At 47.8% G+C, this 25,178-nt stretch overlaps 1 protein-coding gene across 1 annotated transcript; it reads right to left on the minus strand.

Annotated features, from left to right (window-relative positions):
- Nucleotides 1–680: 680 nt before the first annotated feature.
- On the minus strand, nt 681–23,133 carry LOC311154067 (sodium- and chloride-dependent GABA transporter 1-like; the record flags this gene model as incomplete). Its single annotated transcript, XM_084206251.1, has 14 exons — nt 681–785; nt 3,550–3,717; nt 4,493–4,593; nt 5,003–5,105; nt 5,827–5,958; nt 10,652–10,764; nt 11,450–11,574; nt 11,869–11,972; nt 13,440–13,574; nt 14,766–14,898; nt 15,277–15,386; nt 16,776–16,876; nt 18,143–18,274; nt 22,893–23,133. 14 exons carry the CDS (start codon nt 23,131–23,133, stop codon nt 681–683), a joined length of 1,803 nt encoding a protein of 600 aa, XP_084062377.1.
- Between the last annotated feature and the right edge of the window lie 2,045 nt (nt 23,134–25,178).

Below are 25,178 nucleotides of genomic sequence, written 5' to 3' on the forward strand. Positions count from 1 at the left end.
TGTGTAGGGATGAAACATGGCACTGTGAGCAGCACACACTGTCCCCAAACCCTTCTCCAGGCATGGGGTGATGTCCTACAGCTACCAACAGGCAGGACTTTTCCCTAGAATCCCTTGTTCTGCACTAGATCCTTTGTTCTGCACATCCCCTCCAGTTATGTATTTGCTGGTATTTTATGCTCCATCAGTCAACAGCCATCTGGGATTTGAACCTAGTGATAGCAATCTCTCTGGGGTGAAACACAGCTGTGTGCTGGGGGATGCTCTGTGGAGTTTCACATGGAAAGGCAAGAGAAAAACAGTGAAGTGGATAACAATCAGTCTAAGCTCTCTAGAGACACCACCTCTCCTCAGGAGGAAGAGGATGTGGGTACCAGCTGCTCTTCCCTGAGGGCCTGGACCAGGATGTTGCAGGATGAAGGTGGTCATGACAAAATGCCCTGGACCAGGATGTTGCAGGATGAAGGTGGTCACCACGCAATGCCCTGGCGGCAGCTGGTTCAGGGCCTTGGTCAGCCATGCCAGGAGGAAGAGCCATGAACAGGTTCCTCCACCAGGTCCACCAGGACAAACAAAAGCCACCGCAGAGCCAGGGACAGCCAGCTGTGCCAGAGGAGCTCGAGGGACAATGTGGAGCTTTGAGCAACTACAGGGCAGAGCGAGGAGTTGGGGCTTTCCTCCTACACGGCGGCGTCCGAGATCCTCCCGTTCAAGGCCGTCTTGGGCTGGAGGCCGTTGTTGTGAGCGTGCCCCTCGGGCCTGGGCTGTGTCATCTGCTGCAGGCGCTGCCCAGGAATGAAAGGAGACAGTGTGTCAGCCAGGATTGGGACAGCCAGGGCATGCATGGCAGCAGCTGAGGGTTGGGATCCTCACCACATGGCTCAGAGGTGACCCTGATTACAGGGCAAGGGGATGGTGCATGGAGTCACTCCTCCAGCAGCATTTGGTAGTACCCCAAAAGCCTCTGAGAGTCACCTTTGCTTTGATGCTGCACAGAGCACAGCAGCTCCTCCTTTTATCTGAAATATGGGGAGCATCCTGATAAGAGGCAAACTGTTACCAGGCAAGACCAGCTGCAAGGAGGAAGAAGAGATAGCTGCAATGCCACAGGCTTCAGAGCAGACCTATATAAGCAGACCTTCAGAGCAGACCCCTATTTTTCAATTAGGGTTGATTACAGAGCATTACTAAGTAACTACAGCAGGTTAACAAGGTTAGAGTCTGTGCCTTTGATGCTGGTGAGAACATCCACCTGCACAAACCTTTGCACAGCAGCAATTCCTGTCACCCTGAGCTCATCAAATGAAAATTGCAGAGTCAAGTAAAGTGAAGCAAGAACCCATGAAAATATGGAGGGGCCAATCATTACTGGAGGCATGTGGATTGAGCATGAGGAGTGATGAAAAAGAATGAATCAGTTTTGCCAGTCAGGGAGGGACTGATGCTGTGCACTGCAGAAGAGAATGCAGAGGAGGATTAAGCCTGACCTGAACAGACATCACTAAGAGAAGCAGAACCTCTCTCCAGTAAAGGGAACAAACTCCTACCCTCCAATACCACTGAAGTGGCTGCTTCTGGGTGAATTCCCTGAAATGTTCACTGAACTGCTTCTGCCATTCATTGTATTTTTTCCCCTCTAACATTCAGGCTCAGTAGGATCAAAATGACTTGTAATCTTTCCTGTCTGTCAAAACCACTTTATTCAGGATTGGCATCTAATTTCCCTCCAGCTCCAGCTCCATTACAAATTAATCCAGGATCTGTGTATATAAGAGGCCAAAAATTCTCTCTTTCTCTCTGATACCAACACATGCACACACAGATTAGCCTACTTTCTTCCTGCTGCCATCTGCTGCTCACTCCTAGGTCTATGAATGATTGAGAGGGGGTCTGGGTCTCGTGATGTTTGTGGGCAATGTTAGAGGAAGAGTCAGACAGGGAGGGTGCCCATCAGCCACTCATGCTGCTTACTGGTGCTGATGGTTTGCACAAGATGCTGAGAGGAGGGATGGAAACACACTAATGAGCTTCCCTCCAAGCCCCTGGGGCAGCACAGGAATACACAGCACTTTGGAAGGACAATGGATATAATTGGCACAAGCCTTTGGTCAGGAGGAGTCGAGCTGCTCCCGAGAGGTCCCAGACCAGTTTGGGCTCCCCCAGATGCTGCAGTGTGCTTTCTCCATCTCCAGTGAAACAGGATTGGGACTAGGCAAAGGGTTGAACCCATGCCTGTACTTTCAGGCTTCCCTTCCCCCCCTTTTCCAACTTACATTATGAGTGAATAAGGAGCCCAGTAAATGTCTGAGAAAGGGCCTACAGTTGGAATTCAGTTGGGCTTCAAGCCTAAGTCAATGAAGTGGCTTGACATAACACCCTGGCTTGAGTACTGCAGGAAGGACAAGTACCTAAACCCAGCTTCACATGAGAAACCAGAAACTGAAAGCAGATCTGAGATCCCAAACTCACCCAGTTCACCCACATCAGAGCCCATCCAAATGGAATGCTAGGAGGAAAAAAACTCAAATCCACCTGCAACTTCACCTCAAAGGTAGAGAACCTGCAGCTGACCTCAGGTCAGTAATTCCAGCCACAACTTCTTTGAGTCAAAGTTTGTTAAAAATACAGCATTCCTAAAATAAACTCATGTGATTTAGATGGCATCTGGTTGCTGATCCAGCTGGGCTGGGAAAGCCATAAATCAACAGTCCTGGGGTACCTTCTTACAACTGTAAGCACTGAGCCAGGGATTTGGGGCACAGTGCTCCCAAGACTGAATGTCAACACTGTACATAAAATCTCAACAGTGGGTACTGGGTATGACATAGAGACTCATCATTTACTGCTTCAAAAAATCCTGCTCAAATTACTAAAGAAAATGTTTTAAACAGGACTAATGGGGTGGGTATTGTGGGTCTTTCTTGCTTCCTAACGCCTCAGTCACTGAGTGTTCTCTGAAATGCACGTGACAAACCACCCCTGTGCTTGTTTCTGCTGCTAGCAGAGCCTAGTCTGAGACATTTCAGGATTCAGGTTTGGAAGTGCTGATCTCCCAGCTGAGGAGTGCCAAGTAAAAATGCTCATAGCCAAGAATCATCAGGAGCTGGGATTTCTCTGGGTCAAGAAACCTCAAGGATTTCTTCCCAAACTCTTCCACAGCTCCAGTACCCCATGCCAGAGATACGGGAGGAGGGCTCCATTTTTCTGGTGATGATCACAAAAATCTCAATGAGGAGCAACAGACATAAGGGTAGACCACCTGAAGGTCTACCTGCATGTCCAGCCACAGCCCAGCAGAGCTCCCAGAGTCAGATGTGTCCTGCTCAGCTGCGCTGGCAGCTCCTCTCCAGCAAGCCTGTGTCACTGGAGGCTGTTCAGTGCACTGGGGCTGATCTGAACCCTCCCCCTCTCCTGGGGAAATGGTGCACAGAGCTCCTGCAGCACCAGCCTGGTGCACTCTGATCACTCTGTCAGAGCAGGGTCTGCTTGGTCCAGGTTCAGTTCAGGGAGGAGCTTACCCTGAGCAGAGGGTGGTGAAGCTGTTCCTACCTGCCGGAGAGTCCCTGTGGAGGTGAAGAAGGAGTAGAGCATGTACCCTGGAATCAGAAACATGGAGGACAGGGCCATGAGCCACCCGATGCCTTGGCCCCACACAGGATAGACGTATTTGCCCAGTGTCAGAGGGGTCATTTCCACCACACTAAAGAAGAACACACCCTAGAAAAGAACACCAGCCATTGCAGGGGAAAGTGCAAAATCAGGGTCCCACCATTCTTTCCTTCATTACCTTCTTAGCTCCCAACAGCCTTACAGGAACCCAACAGCTCTTTTCATTAGCCTAGATTCTTTCAGCCCACCAACTGGTAATTTCATATAATTTCTTCTTATGCTAAGCTGGATAAGATGTCCTAAGCTTTCCAAAAAGCTGGAATTGGAATACCCCATATTTCCTTCTTCACTAGACTACTCAGACAAGCAGTGCCTCCACAGCAGCTCCTATACAAGCAAACAGCATCCTCACAGCTGGTCTCAAGAGTCATCATATCACACCACTCCCTGCACTGCTTCTGCTGGGAGGGCAGGAACCTGCAAAGGGCAAACTGCTCTGTAGTCAGTTATCCTGCATTTGGTGATAGCTTTTGCTCTCAAAAGCCTGTCAGAGGCTGAAGCTGGAGTGGATGAAAGCCAGAATTGATAATAGCTTTTTAAAACATTACATTATTTTGCTTATCTTCTGGCATCTCAGAAAAAAAAAAAAAAACAAAAAAACTGATGACCTCATTTAGATTAAAAGCAATCATCTAGAACTTTTTTATGGGTGACTTCCAGCAAGCAGAGTGAAAGAGGCTCCTGTATCATTTTACCCTTCTCCAGCCTGCCTGGGACCCCCTTGCATGAGACCTGCACTGGGTTGAGAACAGAATGTTTCCCTACAGCTCACCTAGAGGGCTTTCTAGACCCACTCCTGCACACGGGATTCCCCAGGTCTTACCAGGCAGACAAGAGGGGTGAAGAAGGCCCAGCAAATCTTCCACCAGATGCAAGGCTTGTAGCCAATCATTTCTTCAATATTCCTGTAAAACCGGTTCACACCTACAAGAAGAAATGAGTTTGAAAAAAAAACAAAACATCTCTGTACCGTGGTCTTCATCTCTTCTCATGGCACAGGCCAGGCACAGCAAGAGGGTGACAGTGTGGCATGAGAAAAAATAGCTGGAAGGGATGGAGTAGTGGGACACAAATTCATGCTAACAGCTTCCATGTTTCCTGGTGTCCGCTTGAGGGCCCAGAGGGAAGGACCCTGGACATCTGCCAGTCTGTGCTGAGGTCTTTGTGAGGGCCTGGGGAAGTGAGATGACAGCCTTCCACTCCTGATTTTAAGAAGTTATCAATCTAAGCTATTTTCAGCTGCAAAATTGTCACTGTGTTCACTGGCTTTGGCTTTTTCAGTAAGTCACCATGGCCAGAGAGAAAACAAAGGAATAAGGTGTTTTGTGCTTACCATAACACCAAGATATTGAGATGGTCTCAAAGAAGACAAGAAAAAGAAGACACATGCCACTGGCTGAGTAGTAATCAAACAGCTTGAAGACATAAATGCCACCCTGAAAAGACAAAAACAGGGTCAAGGAGTTCAGTTATAGATTATGATCAACAATATCAGCCAGCAGTTTGGATTGCTACTGTCCATGTCTGTTGGTTTAATGTCTATTTCCTTGGACAGTAGAGCCACTGTTGCAATGTTTCCATTGGAGTCTGGTTCCCAGCAGCAAAACTGATGTGCGCTTGCAGACAATTAGCCAGCCCGTTCAGGCATAGCCCAGGGTGAGGAGAAAAGAAATTACTAGGATCTCTTCTATTTCTCTGCTTTAGAAGGAGTCAATTTAGTCTGCTCTGCCCCTCCCCAGAGTTTTGCCTTGCCTCCTCATGAACCCACACTGCTCCACAAATGGTCTCCAGACCACTCAGTCCTCACCTTTCCTCACGAGAACCTCAGTTTCAGCTCCAGAGGTTCAAGACCCAACAGACAGGTTTTCTTTGTGTTATCTTAACACTCTGAAGTAAGCATTCCCTAAATTTGGGCTCTGTTGGCTTGAGTCCTTATTGCAAACAGCAGAACAACAGGCCACACTGACAATAGGATGATGGTATAAATTGTGGAGGCATCCTAAGTCACTTGAGATGTGGCAGTGATGAGCAAACCACTTCACCCAGAATAGGAGAAATGCTGTCACTTGTCCCAAAGCTTTGGTGGTGCTGTGATATGCCAAGGGGACAGAAAGGTGTCAGGGATGGAGGCACAAGCACGGCCTGTACCATCTGTACCTGGGTGATGTTGGAGAATCCAATGAGATAAGAGATGAAGCAGACTACTGCGATGAAGATCTTCTTCCTGGCTCTTAGGACTTGAGGATACTCATCCATCAGGGCTGTAATGAACCCTTCCACAGTGCAGAACTGTGGGAAAAGGCATACACTCAGGATATATAGAAAAGTAACTTAACCTGCATATATTTAACTTCAATGCTTAGAACCTTATGGACTCTGCAGACTCTAGAAAAGAAAGAGTCATCTCTGCACAAAGTTGGTCTGAACCATCTTCTGAAAATTCATCTCTCTCCCCGCTGAATATAAATGGAGCTAGGAGCACCAAAGTTAAATACTTAAAAATAGCTCAGATGAATCTCTGCCTTTTGCTTCTCATGAAAAGCCTCCTTTTTCTTCCCACAAACTCTTTAGGGCCTCCCTATCACTGCCCTGCTCCCCACACTGCCAGGCCCTGTGCCACAGTTGTGTGTCTTGCTGCTGCTGGGACATGTGCAGGACCTTTACTGCTCTTCCCTTCTTGCTCTTCTCAGCCTGGGGCAGCAGGTCTTGAGCTGTTCAATGATCTAAAATGCTCAATAAGGACCTGTATTACCCAGTCTTGTGTGCATGTAAATAACATCTCTGATTACCCAGTCCTTGACTGCATTTCACTTTTTCAAGCATACAACATTAAATGCATGTAAGCACACCAAATGCCCATCTTCACAGCACATCATATTTCTAGAGGTGGAAATCCCTGGATGGTTTGTGCAGAGCTGCACCAGCCACAGTGTAATAATGCTGTCTGCACCATAACACGTAACAAAATCCCCATGAGTGCCTTCCAGTTTTCCTACTACTTCTGCCTTCTGGCACAAGGGCAGTTTGACTGCTCTTGTGAAGTGCATTCTTCTCTCCTATCTCTTGATAAATTGTGAGATTTAGTTTTATATCTTGCTCCCAGAAACTACAGGTAACATACCCTCTCTCAGAGAGCACATCTTGCCTCTAGCAATAACCCTGGGAATTTATGAGGGCAGCAAACTGGCTTCCCTGGCCATGCTGAGCAAATGTACAAGCCAGTACAATAAAAATTAAAGTGGTTTCATCATTTCTCGATGTCAGGGACTTCCCCATCCCTGGGAAGAAAAAAATCCCCTGGAGTGGAGGTGGAGGTAGATAGATCAAAAAGAGCAGCAGAGGGTAAAAAATGGAGTGTCTGAGCCTATTATAGTAAAATTAGGGACCCCGACACAGGGAAATGATTGGTATTTGATTTTATGGTTTTGGCATGTTGAATATTTGTTTTATTAAAACTATACTATATTACATTATAAGTGTATTAAAGAGAGATATTATACTATACTATAGCTATAGTAAAGAATACTAAAGAAATACTTACTATTAACTAACAACTCATGACTGTCTCTTGACAGTCAGGACACAGTTTTCAGTGATTGGCTAAGGAAACAAAATAATTTTTAGTAGAATTTCATTACTAAATTTTTTTAGGTAAATAATTTTCTTACACATTCTACATGTGTAAAACAGCAGGAGTAGTAAGCAGAGATAAGAATTGTTTTCCCTTCTTCTCTGCCTCTCTCACAGCTTCTCTCTGTTCAGAGGGTATGTGAATACCACAGCCTACAGCTGGGCAGGGATGGTGGAAGAGCTTGCACACTGCTGACTGCTGGGGCTGCCTTCCCCATGGGCAGAGCAAGGCAAAGGGAGATGTGCATGCCTGGGGTTTTATATCCACATGGAAAGCCAGTATTCCCAGAGCATCAAAGCTCAACTGCTTCTACTTGAATTTTGAATGAGCTAAGCTTTTTATGTTGGACACTAGTGCCATTAAAGCATCTCTTGCCGTTCATGCATGGGTTAAGCTGCCTTTACAGCCATCGATGGTGAGCACTTCACCCCATCCCACCTGGCTTCTTGTCTGGAACAGTCAGGACTGAGCTGGCACCACAGTGTGAAGAGATAGCATGACTAAAAAAACCACTGCTGAAAGCTATTCCTTCCACATGGATGCATGGCCAGGCACTGCTGGAGCCATGGCAGGGCCAGGGGATCTGAGGCCAGAAAGGCAAATGCATTTGGAGGGGAACAGCCCTGGTCATGGGCAGAGGTTGGTGTCCAGCAGAAAAGGAGCAAAGAAAATGATGCCTTAGATAACTGGATGGAGTAAACCTGACAGCCCTTTGGTGCAGGAAGAAATCAGTCAAAATCAGGGAATACTCAGGGGGAAAGAGAGGGACGTGGGTGGTGAGGGCTACAGAGTGAGTTGAATTCTCTTTGTCTCCTATCAAAATTAAGCTCCTGTGAAATAAAAGATAATGTGGAGAAACAAATGGTTGAACATTGCTTTTTCTAGCCATGGAACAGGCAATGACCTTCATACCATTTACTGAAAATTCCCTCATGACAGCCTCACACTTCATAGGGGATGCAGCCTGCAGGAGGGTTACCTTTCCAGCCCCAGGGACTGCAGGTGCTTGGCGTGGGGTTCACTTTTCCCAGCTTACAGACCAAACCTTCGTTGCTTTCAGAGTGGCAAGGAGCTGAGCACTGGTGCCTCCTGTTCTTGCCACTGCAGTCTGCTTTCCAAAAACTTCTCCTTTTCCCACCAACCCCCTCCAGCCACAATTTTTAGCACACATTCTTCTCTTCTTCATGCCTCACCCCATGATATTATTTCTTTCTCAAGCATTTTATTTCCATTAACTTCTCTCTTTTGCTCCTTTTCCTCTTTAGGGGCCTAATCATTACATAAGCTGCTGGGTGCAGTAATCTGAGCTTGAAAGTCAATACCAATGTGGCACCTCTGTCCCAATGTCACCGGCTTGCTATTCCCTCCTCAGCCACACAGAGCACCCTATTGGGGTGCATGGACCCGTGGGGAGTTTGACCACAGCTGCCAGATGTGCAGCAGAGAGTCACAAGAGCAGTCTCACTGCTGGCAGCTGGAAATCCTCATGACCAGCCTGAGAGAGGCAGCCTCACATGGGACAGACACAGGCTGGCAGTCACAAGGCTTGCCAGCTCCCCTGAGCAATAAATGCCTGACCTGGAAACTGGTAGGTTAAAAGGAAGCACTAGCATATTATGAAAGAGGGTCTGGATGGGAGAGAGCTGAAGCCTGGACAGATCAGAACACCAAGGCACAGGAGTGAGGGCACAGGAGGGAGATGTCTGTCAGTACAGGTCACTCATCCCACTCGAGGAACAGCAGAGCACCCTGGCAGGAAGAGCAGATGGAGCTGTGCTGCATCTGCAGGACACTCGCTGGACCTACTCCCACGGTCACTAAAGGGCTGCAGCTCGTGGCTGCATCACAAGCACAGATCCCAGCCCAGCGTCCCTTCCCTTGCCAGGCTCCCGAGCATCCCGCTGTGCCGACAGAGCCGCGCCCCGCCGGTGACAAGCGACAGTCTCAGCCCAGCGGCCCTGGGGGGCAGAAATGCCCTACGGCCCTGCTGTGCCTCACGAACTGGGCTGCTGACCCAAATGAAAAATGCTTGCTCCCCATCTGCAAATGCCACAAAGGACATATAATCAGCATATAGAAAACCCTTTTTTTTTAAACTGAATGCTTCAAAATGCACGTGGAATTGCAGCCATTGTAGCAGCCTGTGCTCACTGGTTTATATGCAGAAGCTGCCACGCTGTTGCTGGTGTGTTTGAATGAAGCAGAGCTCCAGCATGCAGACAGAAAGCTTCTCCACATGTATTTAGCTGTGCTTTTAAAAAGATGTTTTCCTTTTGATGCTTCATCCCCACCCCCCAGCCTCTTCCTCCAGGCAATGATAGCCTCCCAACAGACTGTCTGCCCTCTGAAACTGGCTGTCAGAAGGGACGTGGAGAATTTCAAGGGGCATTTCAAAAGCAAATGCAGCAAATAAATTCCACACAGAGTGCTTAGAGGGCTTATTGTCATGTCTCGATTTACCAGCACTGAGTGAATAATCCATGCAGATAATTTTTTTCTGTAAATGTAGTTTCTTTCAGAACATTCAGGTATTATTTGAATTTATTTTTTTCCTAAATAAAGTCTGTGGTAATGCATTCATGAGCTTTATAAAGTGCATATGTGAGTGTGACATGATTGGAAACCAGATTTGGTTGATTGGATTTTCCTGGAAACCAGGTGTGACATTTCAGGAATAGGTTTGAGTCTGATTGTGAAGTAGGCTTGGGATAATGAACACTACCTGTAATCCAAGAGAGCATCCATTTTGTACTGGTGGTTTGTGCAGCAAGAGAAGAGCATGGGAGCACAAGGGTGGATATGACAGACCAAGTGCAGGTTTTTGCAGGAACCTTTGATTTTGATACACTCAAAAGGAAGGCATGCTGCAATTCACTGCTTCACTGAATAGCTACTTTTATGCTGAATTACCAGGAAAAAACCCTACCACCACTTGTAAAAAGGCAGAGATAATGTTTTTTGGTTTGTTTTGTGAGGGCTCTGAGGGGGCAGGGTAGAGACCTTTTGCTATATCTTTCTTCCCCCTCAAGTATCTTGTAAAACTTTGCCACCAGATAAGATGGCAAAGCAGTCAGGGTATCCAGACACAAGGGTAGATCCAAGACATAGATCCTTCTGCCAGGATCTATCCCTGCTAACCTACGGGCCAGGCCAAGGAGCTGCAGCGCTGCTCAGGGTTGCATTGTTGTCGGCATCAACAAAAATGCCCAAAATGCTGTAGGAAAGCACAGCCCTCACATCATGAGAGAGTAAAAACCCCCTCTGCTCAGCACTGTCCCAAGTGCAGAAGGGGACACCACAATTGTACCTGATTTTTGTATCTTCCTCCACTTTGTCCCTGAGTTGTCTCACCTGACTGTCCAGACCCAGCATCATCAGCATGGAGAAGAAGAGGATTGACCAGAGTGGGGACAAGGGCAACTGTGTGACAACCTGCGGGTAGGCGAGGAAAGCCAGTCCAGGGCCTGCAGTAAGGAAAAGGGGGATGAGCCCATGTTCACAAAGCATTTGATGGGAAGCCTGAGCCAAGTGCCACAGTTAAATAGAGAGACAAAAATTACAGCCAAGAATTCAGGGGTTTTTATGTACTGGGAACACCTGTGCCTTTGTGCCTGTGACACACCAGCTTGGTGGGAGGCATGGGGGCAAGATGGGGAGACAGGATTGGTAAAACAAGTCCTGCAAGTAAGTAATCAAATAATCAAATTATTGCAGCCAAATGGCGCTGGAGCACTGTGTGAGAAAAATAAGATGATATTCAGAGCTGGTCATAACTTTCATGATGCCTTTTTGTTTTTTTTCTCCCACCACAAAAGGCTGTTTCTTGAGATAAAAGCTTTCTCTGGAAAGACAGCAATTTCAAAATACGTCTTCGTGCAGAAAGACACAGTCCTATCTTGGTTAAAAATATATTCTAAGATCACAGTCTCAAGATTTTGCATGAAAAAAGGACTCCAAATTTTGATCACATCTACTGAAAACATAGGTAGTATCTATTCTCCATAGGAAGGTTTCAGACAGAAAATGACCTAAATATTTCACTACAGCAGAATAAAACTTCAGCCCACCTAGTCAGGAAAGAACCAAGAGCACCCCACACAAATGGTTCTCACCGGTTGCTGTTGCATTTGAACCTGGGTTTCTGCTTACCTGAGGAGGCCAGCTCTGACACCGATTTCTTTGTGATGTGTGACATGAAGCCAATGATAGAGAAAATAACAAATCCTGCAAATATGCTTGTGGTGGAGTTTATACAACAGACAATTATGGAGTCTCTGGAAGAGAGAAAGAGAGAAAAAAACCCCACCTGCAGGTCCCACCAAGAGCAGAGGGTGGGGTAAACAAAAGACCAAGCCCTGCAGATAGCTGGTCCTGTGCCTTGGACAGGCAGCACAGGCGACATACTAAGCGTCCTGTAGGCAGGGAGCCCCTCTAAAGAGATCACAGTGTGTCCCCTAGGCTGCATGTTGCCAGCAAGGGGACAGCAGAGATCAGGCAGATTCACCACAACCCCCTGCCTCACCCCTGAGGAGGCCCAGCCACACAGGAGGATGGAAAAACCAGCTGACCTGTAGACGTTGTTGTGGAAAGTGTTGTAGCTGCCCAGGGCAATGAGGGAGCCCAGCCCCAGGCCATAGGAGAAGAAGATCTGAGTGGCTGCATCCATCCAGACCTGTGGGGAAGGAGCCAGAAGAGGAGTGCAGCAGAAGAGGACTCTGTGCTGCAGGTGCATGTCCTGCAGCAGCACAGTGCAGGGCTAGCAGGGGGACTGGGTGCAGACTGTGGAGCTGTGTGCTCGGATGTACAGCCCACTGGGGATGGCCAGGAACTGAGGGAACCTTGTCAGTAGGGCTCAGTCAAGAGTTTCTTACTAACATCTAAACAAAAGCTATTCTCTTTCAGTTTAAAGCCATTCTTCTTGTCCTATCACTCCATGGCCTTGTGAAAAGTCTCTCTCCAGGGCTTTTCTGTACTGGAACGTAGGGAATCTACATCCTTTCCATGGGTCAAGTGTATCAAAGTGCAGCCTGGCCCAGCCTCAGACAAATATCCCCAGCCCTCCAGTGGGATGATGTAGATGGATAAAGGGTCATGCATTTCTGAACAGTGTCCTGTGCAGATCAGAAGGGACTCTTGCATTGTCTGAGTCTGTGTGTGTGTGTTTGCTTTCTCACATGTGCCCCCTAGGGATGCTGCTCCACTCAGAGACCCACATCCTTCTCTCACATCCTCCATTTCTCTTCCACTAGTGTGCCTTTGATTTTCCAACATGGAAAAAGCATGTGCAAACAACTGCAGAGGAGAGCTTGCAAAGGTGGTCCCAGTGCCTTAAGATGTTAAAACTTAGAAAGTTCAAGAAAAGGAGACAGACTGTTTGTTTCTTACTTGTGTAGTATTTACACAACTCTTCTTGTCTTGACAACCTTGTTTCCTGCATTAGAGCCAATGCAGTTGTTAGTATGTTACAGAGAGTGTCCTGAAAGAGGGATCATTGGGACCCTCACTGGAAAGTGACAAATGTCCAGCTGTCCCCACTCCCACATGACTGGTGAGTTTGGAACCATGGGAATATTGCTGCTGAAAAACACAGAGTCTGTGTATCCTGAAAAACTTCATTTTTGCAAGAATCCCTGTTCCTCCTGGGTCTCCTCTCTGCTTCCAGTGACCAAGAACACATTACTGGCCACACTCATCACTTAAGCACTTCCAAAAACTGCTGCTGTGTGTGTTGCTGTGCTTGTGCTCCTTAGGAGGCCCCTATGCCAGCACCGCATCATCCTTTCTCTGGGACCACCAGAACAAGACCAGCCCACCAGCCCTAGGACAGTCATGAAATGAGGCATTCCCAGCCCAGAGGGCAGGTCCCTTTGTCAGGATAACTTCTGACTCCCCATGGAGTAACTTCTGACTCTCCCTGTGGATAACACTGTTTGAGTACAGCAGAGCTGCTGCACAGATTTCCACCCATGAAGGACCTTTTCCTCAGTTTTGTCTCAGCCTATGGGACGTGGGCCATGAATACTTGTACAGGGTTATTCTAGAGTTATTTTAAGTACTTAGAATATTAATGGGAAGTGCCTGGGGAAGCCTAATGCAGAGACAGCTGGGAGATAAGAGCTTTCCTCACTAGGCTACAAACCTCAGAGTCAGAGAGCTTCCTGAAGTCAGGTGTGAGGTAGAAGAGGATCCCCTCCTTGGCTCCTGGCAGCGTGACTCCCCGGAACAAGAGGATGAAAAGCATGAAGTAGGGGTAGGTGGCTGAGAAATACACCACCTGAAAAACACCCCATGGGAGAGAAGCCGTCAGCCCACTGGTGCCCAGGACCTTTCCTGCCCAGGGTGTCATTGAGTCTGGCCTGTTCTCCTGTGAGGGGGACAGACTCCCAAGCACAGCCACTTTCAGCAGCATTTCCTTGCATTTTCTGTCCCCCATTCCCATGCTAGTAACGTTTCTGGCTGTTTGAGGTTTCTCCCTGCCAATGATACACAAGGACACACTAATCACAAAAGTAGCATGCTGAAGTCTGGATGAAATGCCCAAAGACAAGGGAATTGCACAGGGATAATTTTAGCCCACAGAAGTAATCCCCTTAAGTCATCACATCCTTATTTTGCAGAGCTAAAGCTGGTGTTTCTCTAGACCAATGCATCAAGCAAAATGAGTTGTCTTGATTCCACTGCTTTCTTTTCAGCACTGTTTCAGTATCTTACCAGTATGTGCCATCCCTCATCACAGGACCCACACCAGTAATCACCAGGGCTTTGCTGTGGCTGTGTAGCTAAAGCCTGTTTGAGAGCCACTGGGGAAGTTAACAGCTTAGGTGACCTACCCCTGAAGTGCTTCTTTCTGATCTCTCCTCTAGATTATTCCTTTCATAATAGTGTCCTGCTGCACCACGCTGTGCTCTAAATAACACATCTCAGCATCTCAGCACTGCTGTTTCACTAAACAAAGCAATTACCTTTCTGCTGTGCTAGCCTGGAACACTGCACAGGGAATAACAACGGGCTTCTCATCTGAAGGTCTCCCACCAATATCAAAAGGGCAGCACGGAAATTGTCAAAGGAGATGGTGAGATTTTTTTCCACCAGAGGCAATTAAAGAGACTGTGATTGTCAAAAATGGGAGGCCACAAGAAGCTTTGCTCTCTCAAAGGGCTGTCCCAAAGTGGTAAATATAAGTAATTTCTGAAAATGCCTCCTCCCAAAAAGAATGCACACTCAGACCCATGACCTTACAGGCAAGAGCTATTCTCTACACTTCGTATGAAAATTACCATAAACATCATAGCAATTTTTACAGCTGTGAAAGGTAAATGTCAGGAATTTAATAGCATCTACTGTGATTTTGCCTCTAAACACTGTAGCCTTAGTTATAGACACTTAAATAAAATTGAGTCTGGAGGACATTTGGATGGCACAGCAATGAGAAGCAGCACCAAAAGACCCAACCCTCACACTGTACCTTGCCTGTCCACTCCACACCCTTCCAGATGGAAAAGTAGACCAGCAGCCAGGCCAGGGCCAGCGTGCCAGCCAGGGGCCAGCGGACGGTGCCAGGCTCCCCCAGGCCTCCGGACATCTGGTGCATGTTCCTCCTAAAGGTGGGAGACACTGTGTCAGGAGGAAGTCTAACAATCAAGAGCAGAGGAACTTGGAGCTCCCAGAGGTGGCTGGAGGGTGAAGAGCCAGGTGCAGACAAGTGTGAGAACCCACAAATCCCGAGAGGGAACTGAGGAACATTGTGATGGGACAAAGGGAAGCGAAGAGAGGTGGAGACACAGTTTGCCTGCAGGTCCATCTGACATGCATCTGCACCGTGCACCCCATGCCCACCATGGCCGGTGGCTGGCTGTAATGCCCTTCTGCCAAAGTTGCCCAAGGAACAGAGCCAACGGGCACAGCCACAGCCCTGGTGGGCAGGCACAGTGACCACAGGGAGGGGAGAAACCTGGTGTAGGCAGCTGGGGACGTACTCCCAGAACTCGGTGACGGCGCTGGTGAGGTTGGTGGTGTCGTTCAGGGAGTAGTTGGAGAAGCAGCGCTCTGTGTTCCAGGCGTTCCCACAGCTCTGCCACGGCAGCTCCTGCACCAGAACAAGGACAGCAGGGTGATCATTCATGGGATATCTCCCAAGTGAAATCTGGCTTCTTCCAAACTGAAGCCTTTTATTTTGGTTTTTTTGTTAAGATAATGGGCAGCTCCACTGGATGGGCATGCTCTTGTAGCCAAAATAATGGAACAATTTTCAAAAATATTATAAATTGTGATTTTTTTTCAGGGAAAAAATATCATTATGTGATTAGGGCAATACTGTAGCTCCAAAAAATTCCCCACAATAGAAAGCCACTTCCAATTAACTGTTGATAATTAATACCTACAAATTAAAATACTATCAAGGGATACTGTGTTTATAACCGTTACAGCTTTTTGCTAGCTTCACTCAACAGGTGGCTGGAATTTACTGCAGAAGGAATAAGCAGGGATTTTTTTCTTGTGTTTTACACCAACTTCAATGCTTAAAAAGCAACATGGCCCTGAGAATGGAGGATCTAATCACCCACAGCCAATAATTTTGTTCTAGATCCAAGACCCTACAGTGATAGGTGTTGGTGGCAGAAGCACAGTTGGGAATGCCAAATGAAATGATTCAGCAAAAGTGTTGATAGATACTTGAAAGCTTTGCTGGAACAAAAAGGAAAACTGGATGTACAGTGTCCACAATAGCATTTCAGGGTTATATCTAAATGACATTTTAAAAGATCCCATTTGAACCATGGTGTTGATGTCTTTAAAGCTTCGAGTTGCTCAGAGAGTTACATTAAGGAAACTCTTACCAGTTTCTGGGCTGAAATACATAGTTCAGCTACCAAGAAGTTAATATGGGGTTTGATTCTAACCTTGTATGGTAGAAGGCCCTGCTGTGGAAGAGGAACCCACCATAAACCATAACACCAAAGCACACACTAAGGGGCAGTCACAAGTAGATGTCTAGATACTTTCTGAATCATTTTCCCTGCAGAAAAAAAATCCCTTGGAGATCATTTATCAAGAGAGGGGTGAATAAGAACTAATTCAGATAAGGAGCAAGTCCTGAGAAATAAGACCATGATGTAACAAAACCAGTCTGGAAATGTGCAGCTCAGATTCGAGCAGCCCTAGAAATAAAACAGAAACACAGGCTGAGTTTTAAAGTCTGAAGTGAGTGAGGAACAGTTCCTGTAGAGGGGATAGGACCATGCCCCCCAGAGGACAAGCATCACTACCCATCAGCACCACAAAACTGCCTCCAGGGCTGATGAACCTCTTCAGGAAGGGTTCATCAGGAAGGGTAGCACAATGCTGACAAGGGCTTTTTGCACCAATGGCAAGCAGCTAGTGACCACTGTGGGTCATAAACAAATCACTGCCCATAAGTGGGAGTGAGGACCCAGACCACAGCCAATGCCGTGCTGCAGACACGCCCAACACTCACCGCAGTGAAGGAGTTGAAGAGATAGTAGAGAGCCCAGGCAATGATGACAATGTAATAGATGTTCAGCCAGAAGGACAGAACCATGGCTGCCAGTCCCACACCTGTAAATGAAGGCAGAGAGCAGCATCAATCCATGTGGGGGTACCAGTTGTCAGTCTCTCTGGGTCTGGATTGAAGGCACTCGAGACAGTAATTCATGTTTGGACTCAGGTGTTTATTATTTCTTATCAGTAAAACAGTCTCACTGCTATGAGTTCAGCAGCAAGGCACAAAATGGCTAACAATCTCTTGTTCCAAGGTCTTTAAAGACTAAACTATCCAATGAAGAGCTGACACCTAGATTATTTTCCCTTTTAACCCAATAACTGATCCTAAAGAGCCCACAATGCAGACTTTTCTGCCCAATTACAAAATGTCACCCAAAGCAATGAAGAAGAAGCATGAAGAAGAAACCCAGGACAATACCCTGTGCCCTCCATCTTGCTTCCATCCACAACATCCTAAAAATCCCCAAACCTCAATTTCTCACCAAGTGATACACCTATGCTACTCTCTATAATCTATTTCACACTTTTGTGGATTCTAGTCTGTCTTGAAGTCTAGGAAACTTTCTCCATGAATGAGGATCAAACTCTGTGCTCCCCTGAGGGTCAGGGCACCTCAGAGCAGACAGAGAAACATTCCCAGTGCCCTGGGTTTCCACAAATCCAGGTCTCCAGTGCCCAAGGGAGCTCATGGGCACTACAGCAAGGTGCTTTTTTTTGAGAACCAAAAAAAGGGAACCAGCTCACCAACACATAGTGTGCTATGGTTGTGCAGTGAGCTGGTCAGCAAGGGAGGCTCATTCCCTTATGTCTCTCAGCCATGCATTTCCACTGGGGGAACAATGCTTTCAGTGTGCTACTGGTACTCTATGGACAGAGCTCCATGAAAACGGGATCTTGTCACCTCCCTGGCAGAACTGTACTTTCCCACATCCAAGGCATTTCTAAATCACCATTGGCTTCTAGAAAACAGTTATTTCAAGCATGGCAACGGGTTGCATTCCCATGCAATTAAAGTAAGCATATGTAGAGAGGCTTGGGAAAACAAAGGGTCTTCTGCAATCAGAGCCTCGCTGTCACAGTCCCTTGTCCCATAAAGTCCATTGTCATCACACAAAACTGCTTGAACAGAGCACAGTGATGTTAGTTACTGCAGACATTGATGTCAAGGACAGCTTGATAAAGACAGAGGGGAAACCAGCCCCCCCTCTCACCTGCCACCCCATCCCAGCCCCCAGGGATTTGCTGATTTGCCTTCAAACCATTAATGGGGTTTTGCCTCTAGTTACATGCCATTGCTGACACAAACATACAGCACAGTACCTTTGAACATGGGTGCTAATCTCCAGACTCCTAATCCTCCAATAGAGGTATACTGGCCCAGAGCAGTTTCCAGCAGGAAGAGAGGAATCCCAGCAAACACCAGCGTCAGGAAATAGGGGATGAGGAAGGCCCCTGAAAGAAGGAGCAATGTTATCAGGCAGTTCCCCCTTTGATCAAGAAGGAAATGCCTCCAGCTGCAGTTTCTTGCTCTGCATCCCATGTGATGAGGAGCAGCCTCTCCCAGAGGTGACAGTTTGCAGCTGGAGTTGATGTGTTCAGTGAGTCTCCCACTGAGGTCACAGCTGCCTTTCCCTTATCACTGTGGGTATGTATGTACCATGTGTACGTATACACTGGCATCACTAGCTGTGCAATGCCAGGCTCACTTTGTTAGCTGCTTAGACAATGCTAAACCCAATCTGACAACAACCCCAAAAGCTTGGACACTGACACTGGTAACTTGTTGATGCTTTCTGTCTTACCTGCTTTCAATTCTTCTTCTTCTGGAGGGAATAGTGCACAGGAATATCTGGCATTGGCCACTGCTTGCTTTGTTTATAGCTGTCTCAGTCTTTTAAGAAAACTGTGACCAAGACTGTATTGGCTCTTGTAACAGTGCACCCCACCTGTGTTTTAGGTTTACCCTTAAAATTCCTAGTGAAAATATTATTCTTCTCCATGGCCCTATGGAAATCATCTAATCACTAGAAAGGAGGTAGAACATTCATTCACTAGAGATATTACTGGCACCCAGTTTTTAGAAGAGCAATTAGAATAGGAGAGCCTTGCTGGGTGATTGGAAGGCTGTACAAGTTCAGGCCATCCTGACTTCTCGGATGTGGGACAAAGCCCATTTTTTATCTTTCCCATGCATGTACTGGAATAGGCCATCATTTCTGAGGAGGGCAAACCTTTGCAGAAGATGCTCACTGGGGATAGAGGGAGGACTCAGTTTGCCCAGAAGTGGCTGACTGTGTTCAGGACAGCACTGATTCCTGCACTAGCCTCAGGGCTGAGCTGTCAGTCTGAGTCTTCTCCAGATAATCGTAGGAAAGCAAACACGGAGCCAGTGAGCAAAGCACTCTGGAGAGCTGTGGCCCAGCTTGCACCCAGCAGAGCCAGGCTCCAGCAGCTGCTCTCTGAGAGCAGGGAAGCAGCCAGGCACAGCCAGGGATGCTGGCTCAGGGGACACCCAGCTGGGGACATCTGCCTGCCAAGCAGGGAGCTGAACCCAGCTGGGAGAGGCAGGTGCCAGCATTCGGCATGGGAGTCCATGGGAGGCAGCATGCAAGAGGAGCTGGCAGTGGGTGGTGGGGAGAAAACACTCTCTGTGCCAGCAGCTCAGTGACCATGAACCTGAATCACAAGCTGGCATGGAAGCACAGGCCCTTGGCTTCACCAGCAGCCTGGTGCACAGGAGAGAACAGCTCTGGGCATCACTGTGCCTGCTCAGCAGCCTCCCCTGTGTGCTCACTAGACACCACAGCCTGCAAGGTCCAGGCCCCTGAGAGCCCTGTGGGAAGCCAGTGTCTGCTCCAAGGCTGCTGCCACCCTGCTGCTGTGCAGTTTGGAGGCTGAGCTTAGCAGCAGTGTAAGTCTCCTCCTCATTTCTGTGCAAGCAATTAATGAAATTTGGCTGCAGCTCTGATGATCCTGCACTTCTCATCTGCAGTGGGTTAGGAAGGTTTATAGGTGAAAGATATTAGACTGCTGGGAAAAAAAAAAAACCAAAAAACAAACAAATAAACTTTTGGACACAAGTCTTTTATCCTGGCATGATTCTCAAGAATAGTGGAAAATCTACAAACCAGACCACTTCCTTGAGCTGAGGGCTGCTGGCAATGCCACTGCCACTCTGGAGGGCCAGGTCCCCCAGCAGGCACGGATAATATCCCCTGGTCCTGTACAGCCAGATGGGAAATCAGTTCTGGAATTGGTATCTAAATTTTGCAGGCTGGAACAAAATACGGTTGTGCGTAACCTTGTGAAAGTCCCAGCCCATCTCCAGATCCATGGGTGTCAAAGAGGTGATGATGCTGGTCCTGCTCAGAGCACTGACCCTTGGAGGCAAGGAAAGATCAATAGCCCCTGGTGCTCACCGTGCAGCCCCAAATCTGCCTGCTCCTAATGCTGCACAGCAGAGAAAAACAATTAATCCTTAAAATAGGGAACACTGCCCACAAATCAAAAATTGAGCATTACAAGCTGTTACACTGTGTTGTTTTGAGTCTCAGTGTGCAAATGAGGAGTGGAGGATGCTTATTTAAAGGATTGTTTTTCTCCCAAGTTATTCAAGCTTAGGATCTCACAGGCAATTTTTAGCATGTACTGAGCTGCATTTAGAGTGAATTTGGAGTCTGGTACAATTCTGTTGAGATCAGAGGGACTGTATAAGGTTCGAGATCGGTGTAGAGGCTGGAGCCATGGACACAGCTGGGCACATCCAGCTGCGTGCAGGGCCAGCAGGGAGCCCAGGCATCACTTTGGGTGAAGCCTGCTCCCCGCAGCGGATGGGCCGAGCGCTGGGCTGCCGTGCCCTGAGCTCCCTGCGCCGAGCAAACCAGCCGTGAGCCGATGCAATGCGACAGCGGTAAGTGAGACGACAATATTTCCATTCAGTTCAATTTGCCTGTGCGTAATGGAAGCAGCCCACACGACCGTGCTCTGAGCAGCGCACATGCAGGACGCTAAAATTAGTGTTCCACCCACAGTCTGCTGTGCTCCGTCGAGGCAGAGCCGAGGCGGCGCCCACCCGGTTGCGAAGGAGCCGCCGTGCGCCCCCGCCTCGCTCCGCTCCGGGGCCCGGTGACGCTCCCGTGCGTCAGCTCCGCCGCCGGCTCAGCGGCAGCGCCGCTCGCTCCGTGCTGCCGGCAGGGCCAGAGGAAGGAGCCATCCAGGCTGCCACGATCGGCACGAAGCGGCAGGGGAGGCAGGGGGTTTGTTGGGAGCAGGCAGGAACCAATTCCCGCGTTTCATCTGCCTGGCGTTTCTGCTCACAGCCGGCTGCTCCCTCTGCGCGCCCGCGGCTGTCAGGGCAGAGATCATCACCCCGTGTGCCATTGCTAATGCTAAAAATAGCGCTCCACACCTCTACAGCACCCTCTGCCCTAGGTTCTCAGCTGACTTTTTATGTAGGATCGATTTTCGCTTCACTACACCCCTCATCTAATTACAGGCATTGTCATCTCCACCTTTATGTGTGAGGAGACAGTCACGGGCTGCACAGAGCTGTGAGAGACTTGAGATGACACGGCAACTACAGGGCAGATGCTGGCTAACAACCAGCGCTGGGACCAGCCACGGGGACACGTTCTATGAAGAGAGCTAGCAGTCAGACTGTGGCCAGACAATGACCAACCTGCACCATGGCTCTGGCATTGGTGGCACAGGCTCCCCAGGGCAGGCCTGGATATTCCCTTAAACCTCACTCAGTTCAGCTGCACATTTCCACCTCTCCACAAAACCCAAAGAAGCTGTGGATGCCCCATCCCTGAAAGCGTTCATGGCCAGGTTGGATGTGGCTTTGAGCAACCTAGTGGAAGGTGTCCCTGTCCTTGGCAGTGGGCTTGGAACTGGCTGATTTTTAAGGTCTTTTCTAACCCTGACCATCCTATCCTATGATTCTGCAATTCTATGAAAGCAGCATGGTCAGTTAGAAATCTTCATGTCAAAATTACTAACTTTCTGGTCTCCTGCTAGGACTCACTCCACATGATTCAGAGGAAGGGCTAGATACCCTTAAATGCCATGAAGTTAAATGGACAGTGCTTCAGGGAACAAGACCCTTCTCGTCTCCAGGGTTGGAGGAGAAGAGCATCCTACACTGCCTGCAACAGCAGAAATGGGCTGGTGATACGGGAAGTTATGAAAGCCAAAGGTAAAAGGAAAATAAAAAAGATATGGAGAAGAAACATGAGACCCTCAGAGCAGCATGAATGAGTGTGGCACTTGGGATGGGGACTCCAGGCCAGGAAGAGCTAAGAGGGAAGCAAAGAGCAATGTAGGAAGACTAGCAGGCAAAAACGAAAATGATATATACAGATTTAAAGGTGATAAAAATGGGTTTGGACTTGTGTGGGAAGTCTGTAAAATGGTTCAAGGAAGTGAGCAGCTCTTCAAAGGGGAGAAGGAGGGCTGTTTTAGTATCAGGCACAAGCAATGGGAGAGCTCAGCATGGAGTGAGAAGAAAGAGCCTCTGCTCTACTGACACCTGCCTGTACTCCCCTCCACAAAAGCATCTCCCTGACAAGGCAGAAGAAAGAGCACCATTTCTGAGGGGAGCTAAGGCACAGAAGTGTGTTTTCTGAGTTGATCCAAGAAATTCTGCAGCTAAGCAGGGAGAATTTCCTTGAGAATACCCTAGACTGAGGAGAACCCAACCTTTTACAGATGCAAACTGGTTTCTCTGGAGGTGCCCCAGAATCCAGCTGGATGGCTATTTGTGCATAGCCCTCCCTGTAAGTAAATGAGGTCCCACATGCTTTTTTTTTTTTTTTTTTTGCAGCCCTGAAAATTTGGACTGCACAAGCATGACAGAACTCATAAACTGCTTGTTTTATTTCTTTGGACTGCCTCTTCCCAGCCTGCACTTGCTAGTAAATCCCACAGATCATTGAAACTCGTCTCTGGACAACTTAATAACTCCCACCATGCCGGAGAGCTCCCAGCTGAAGGACCACCCATTTGCCCAGACCCACACCAAGCCAAAACCTGCTCAGGTACAAGGCTGCTCATTGTGCATTTCTCTCACCTCCTCCATTTTTGCCACAGAGATAAGGGAAGCGCCAGACATTGCCCAGACCGATAGCGTAGCCCACACAGGACAGCAAGAAGTCAAATTTCCCCTTCCAGGAACCTCTGTCTGGGATCTCCTTCTTCTTCTTCTTGGTGCTCACGACCTCAGGGCTGATGGGCTCTGGCTCCTCCAGGGCTGCCTGCTTCACCTCAGAGGGAGAGCTCAGCTCCACAGAGGTGTTGTCCATCTTGCCCATGGTGACTCAGAAGTGTGTCCACTCTTGTTGAGGGGCTGGAGGAGCAGGAAAGGCAGTTTCTGCCCTGGCCACAAGAAGACAAGATGGGAAACACTGGGCAAAGCTCCTGGTGAGAAAGGAGAGAAGGAAGGTGTCCTGTGTCAATGTAGTGTATCAGACTTGGTTGTTACCATTACATAACAAATCTTTCAACTCTTATCTGCTTCTCATCCCAGTGCTCTGCAGGAAGAGCTTTGGGACCAGTAGGCATGCAGCAAAACCACAGGTTGTGGGTGACCCACCACACAGCACAGAAATACATCTGTCCTGTCTGAGTGAGAGTGGAGGAGGACATGATGAAAGTGCCAGAGCTCCCAGGCCTGGGGTCCAAAACTAAGTGCAGCAGTCACAGAGCCATCTGAGAGTTTGTGTGGCCCAGCCAGCCAAGCACAGATTTGCAGCAGCACCTCTGCTATGGATGTGCTCCACTTGGAAATCCCATGCATTTATCCCTCACCACAGCAGCAACACAGCCTGTCCACAGTTGTGCACCTGCAACATCTGGCAAGGCAATCACTGCTCTGCTCAGCCCCTCCCTGTACACCATGTTGCATGTGGTTCTGTAATTCCCAGGTGTATTCAGCTTGTGCTCACTGTGACTAGAGCCAGCCTGTGAACCACTGAAATCCCATTAAGTCAGGACTTCAAAGTCCTGATGATTAATTGCATGAGTCCGACTAAAAAATTTAGTTAATACCAGCATTGATTTTAGTTCCTAAGAAGTATATAACCACCATACCAAAACAATTTGGAAAGAGAGAGAGCAGGCTATGTTACTACACCTGTGTCTAACCCAATATTGCACTCATGTCTTGAAAAATAAGTGCAGTTCTCTCTTCCTGTCACACAAGCTATTGCAAAGTCAGAAAAAGGCATGGAAGAGAGCCAAAAGGCTGCTTAAAAGTGTGAAGTAACTTCCATGTGAAGAGAGTATAAATGAAACAGGATCCATTGCTCTGTGGAAGAGGTAGCTGGCAGGGGCCTATAAATGTATCAGTGTCATAAAATACAAGAATTCACCTTTTCTGACATAAGAACTGCAAGGGATTAAACCATGACCAGCAGGTGGTAGGTTCAAAAAGAGCAAGAGGTGATATTCCAGAAAATGTGTAGCTATAGAGCAAGACTCCCCATTGCAGGAGAAGCTGGATGCTGAGAGTTTACACGACTTTAGAAGAGGAAATTAAGGGGATAAATAATGGAAGGAAAATCCACCAGAATCTACTACTGCAATTCTGAAAAACCTTGAGCTGGAAGTTGTTGGAGGTTGAGGGACTTTTCCAAGGAAATAACACTCTCTACTTTTCCTGATTTCATCCTCTCCCCTCACCCAGCACAGAAGACAGGACTGGCATGGGGTTTGTTCTCACCCACTTCTCAACCCATTTTACAGAGACAAATTTAATCCTCACTAGGGGTCCTGAGGCTGATCAGTGCTACAATCTCCCAAAGAAATCTGTTGACAAAAAACATTGATAGATGCAAACATTGGAAAACAAACAAACAAACAAAAAGAAAGAAAAACAAAATGGGCATATCAGGAAACAAATCAATGTTGTAAAGAGGTGTCATGCTCTAGCAGTTAAAGCTAACCTTGCTTGAGCTTCTTTCTAGACTTGGCAGTCTATTCTCATAAAGAAACAGTACCCATTTGTCCCATGGGATGTTTGGGGGACTCATTAACTGGCATTCCTAAAGTGTACTGGACAGAGATGGTCTCCTAAGTCCAGGCTCAATGGCAGCATGACTCCTGCTTACTACAGCAGGCATCCCATGATTACAGCAGGTGGATTTTGTTCCCCCCCCCCCCAGAATTCATCACTGAGGTTAGAAAAAGTCTATCAGCTGTGAAGGGGATGGCTGAACCAGGAAATATCTGTCATTCCTTCTGATAAGTCAGTGGAGAAGCCAGAAATCCCCTTGCCGTGGGACAAAGTCTGTAACCAAGCTCCCTGAGCTATGGAGCCCACACCAAGCCTCACCCTCACTCCTCTAGCCCCAGGATG

This window comes from Fringilla coelebs, assembly GCF_963513975.1.
Source record: "Fringilla coelebs genome assembly, chromosome: 5".
In the NCBI taxonomy this organism is placed as follows: Eukaryota; Metazoa; Chordata; class Aves; order Passeriformes; family Fringillidae; genus Fringilla; species Fringilla coelebs.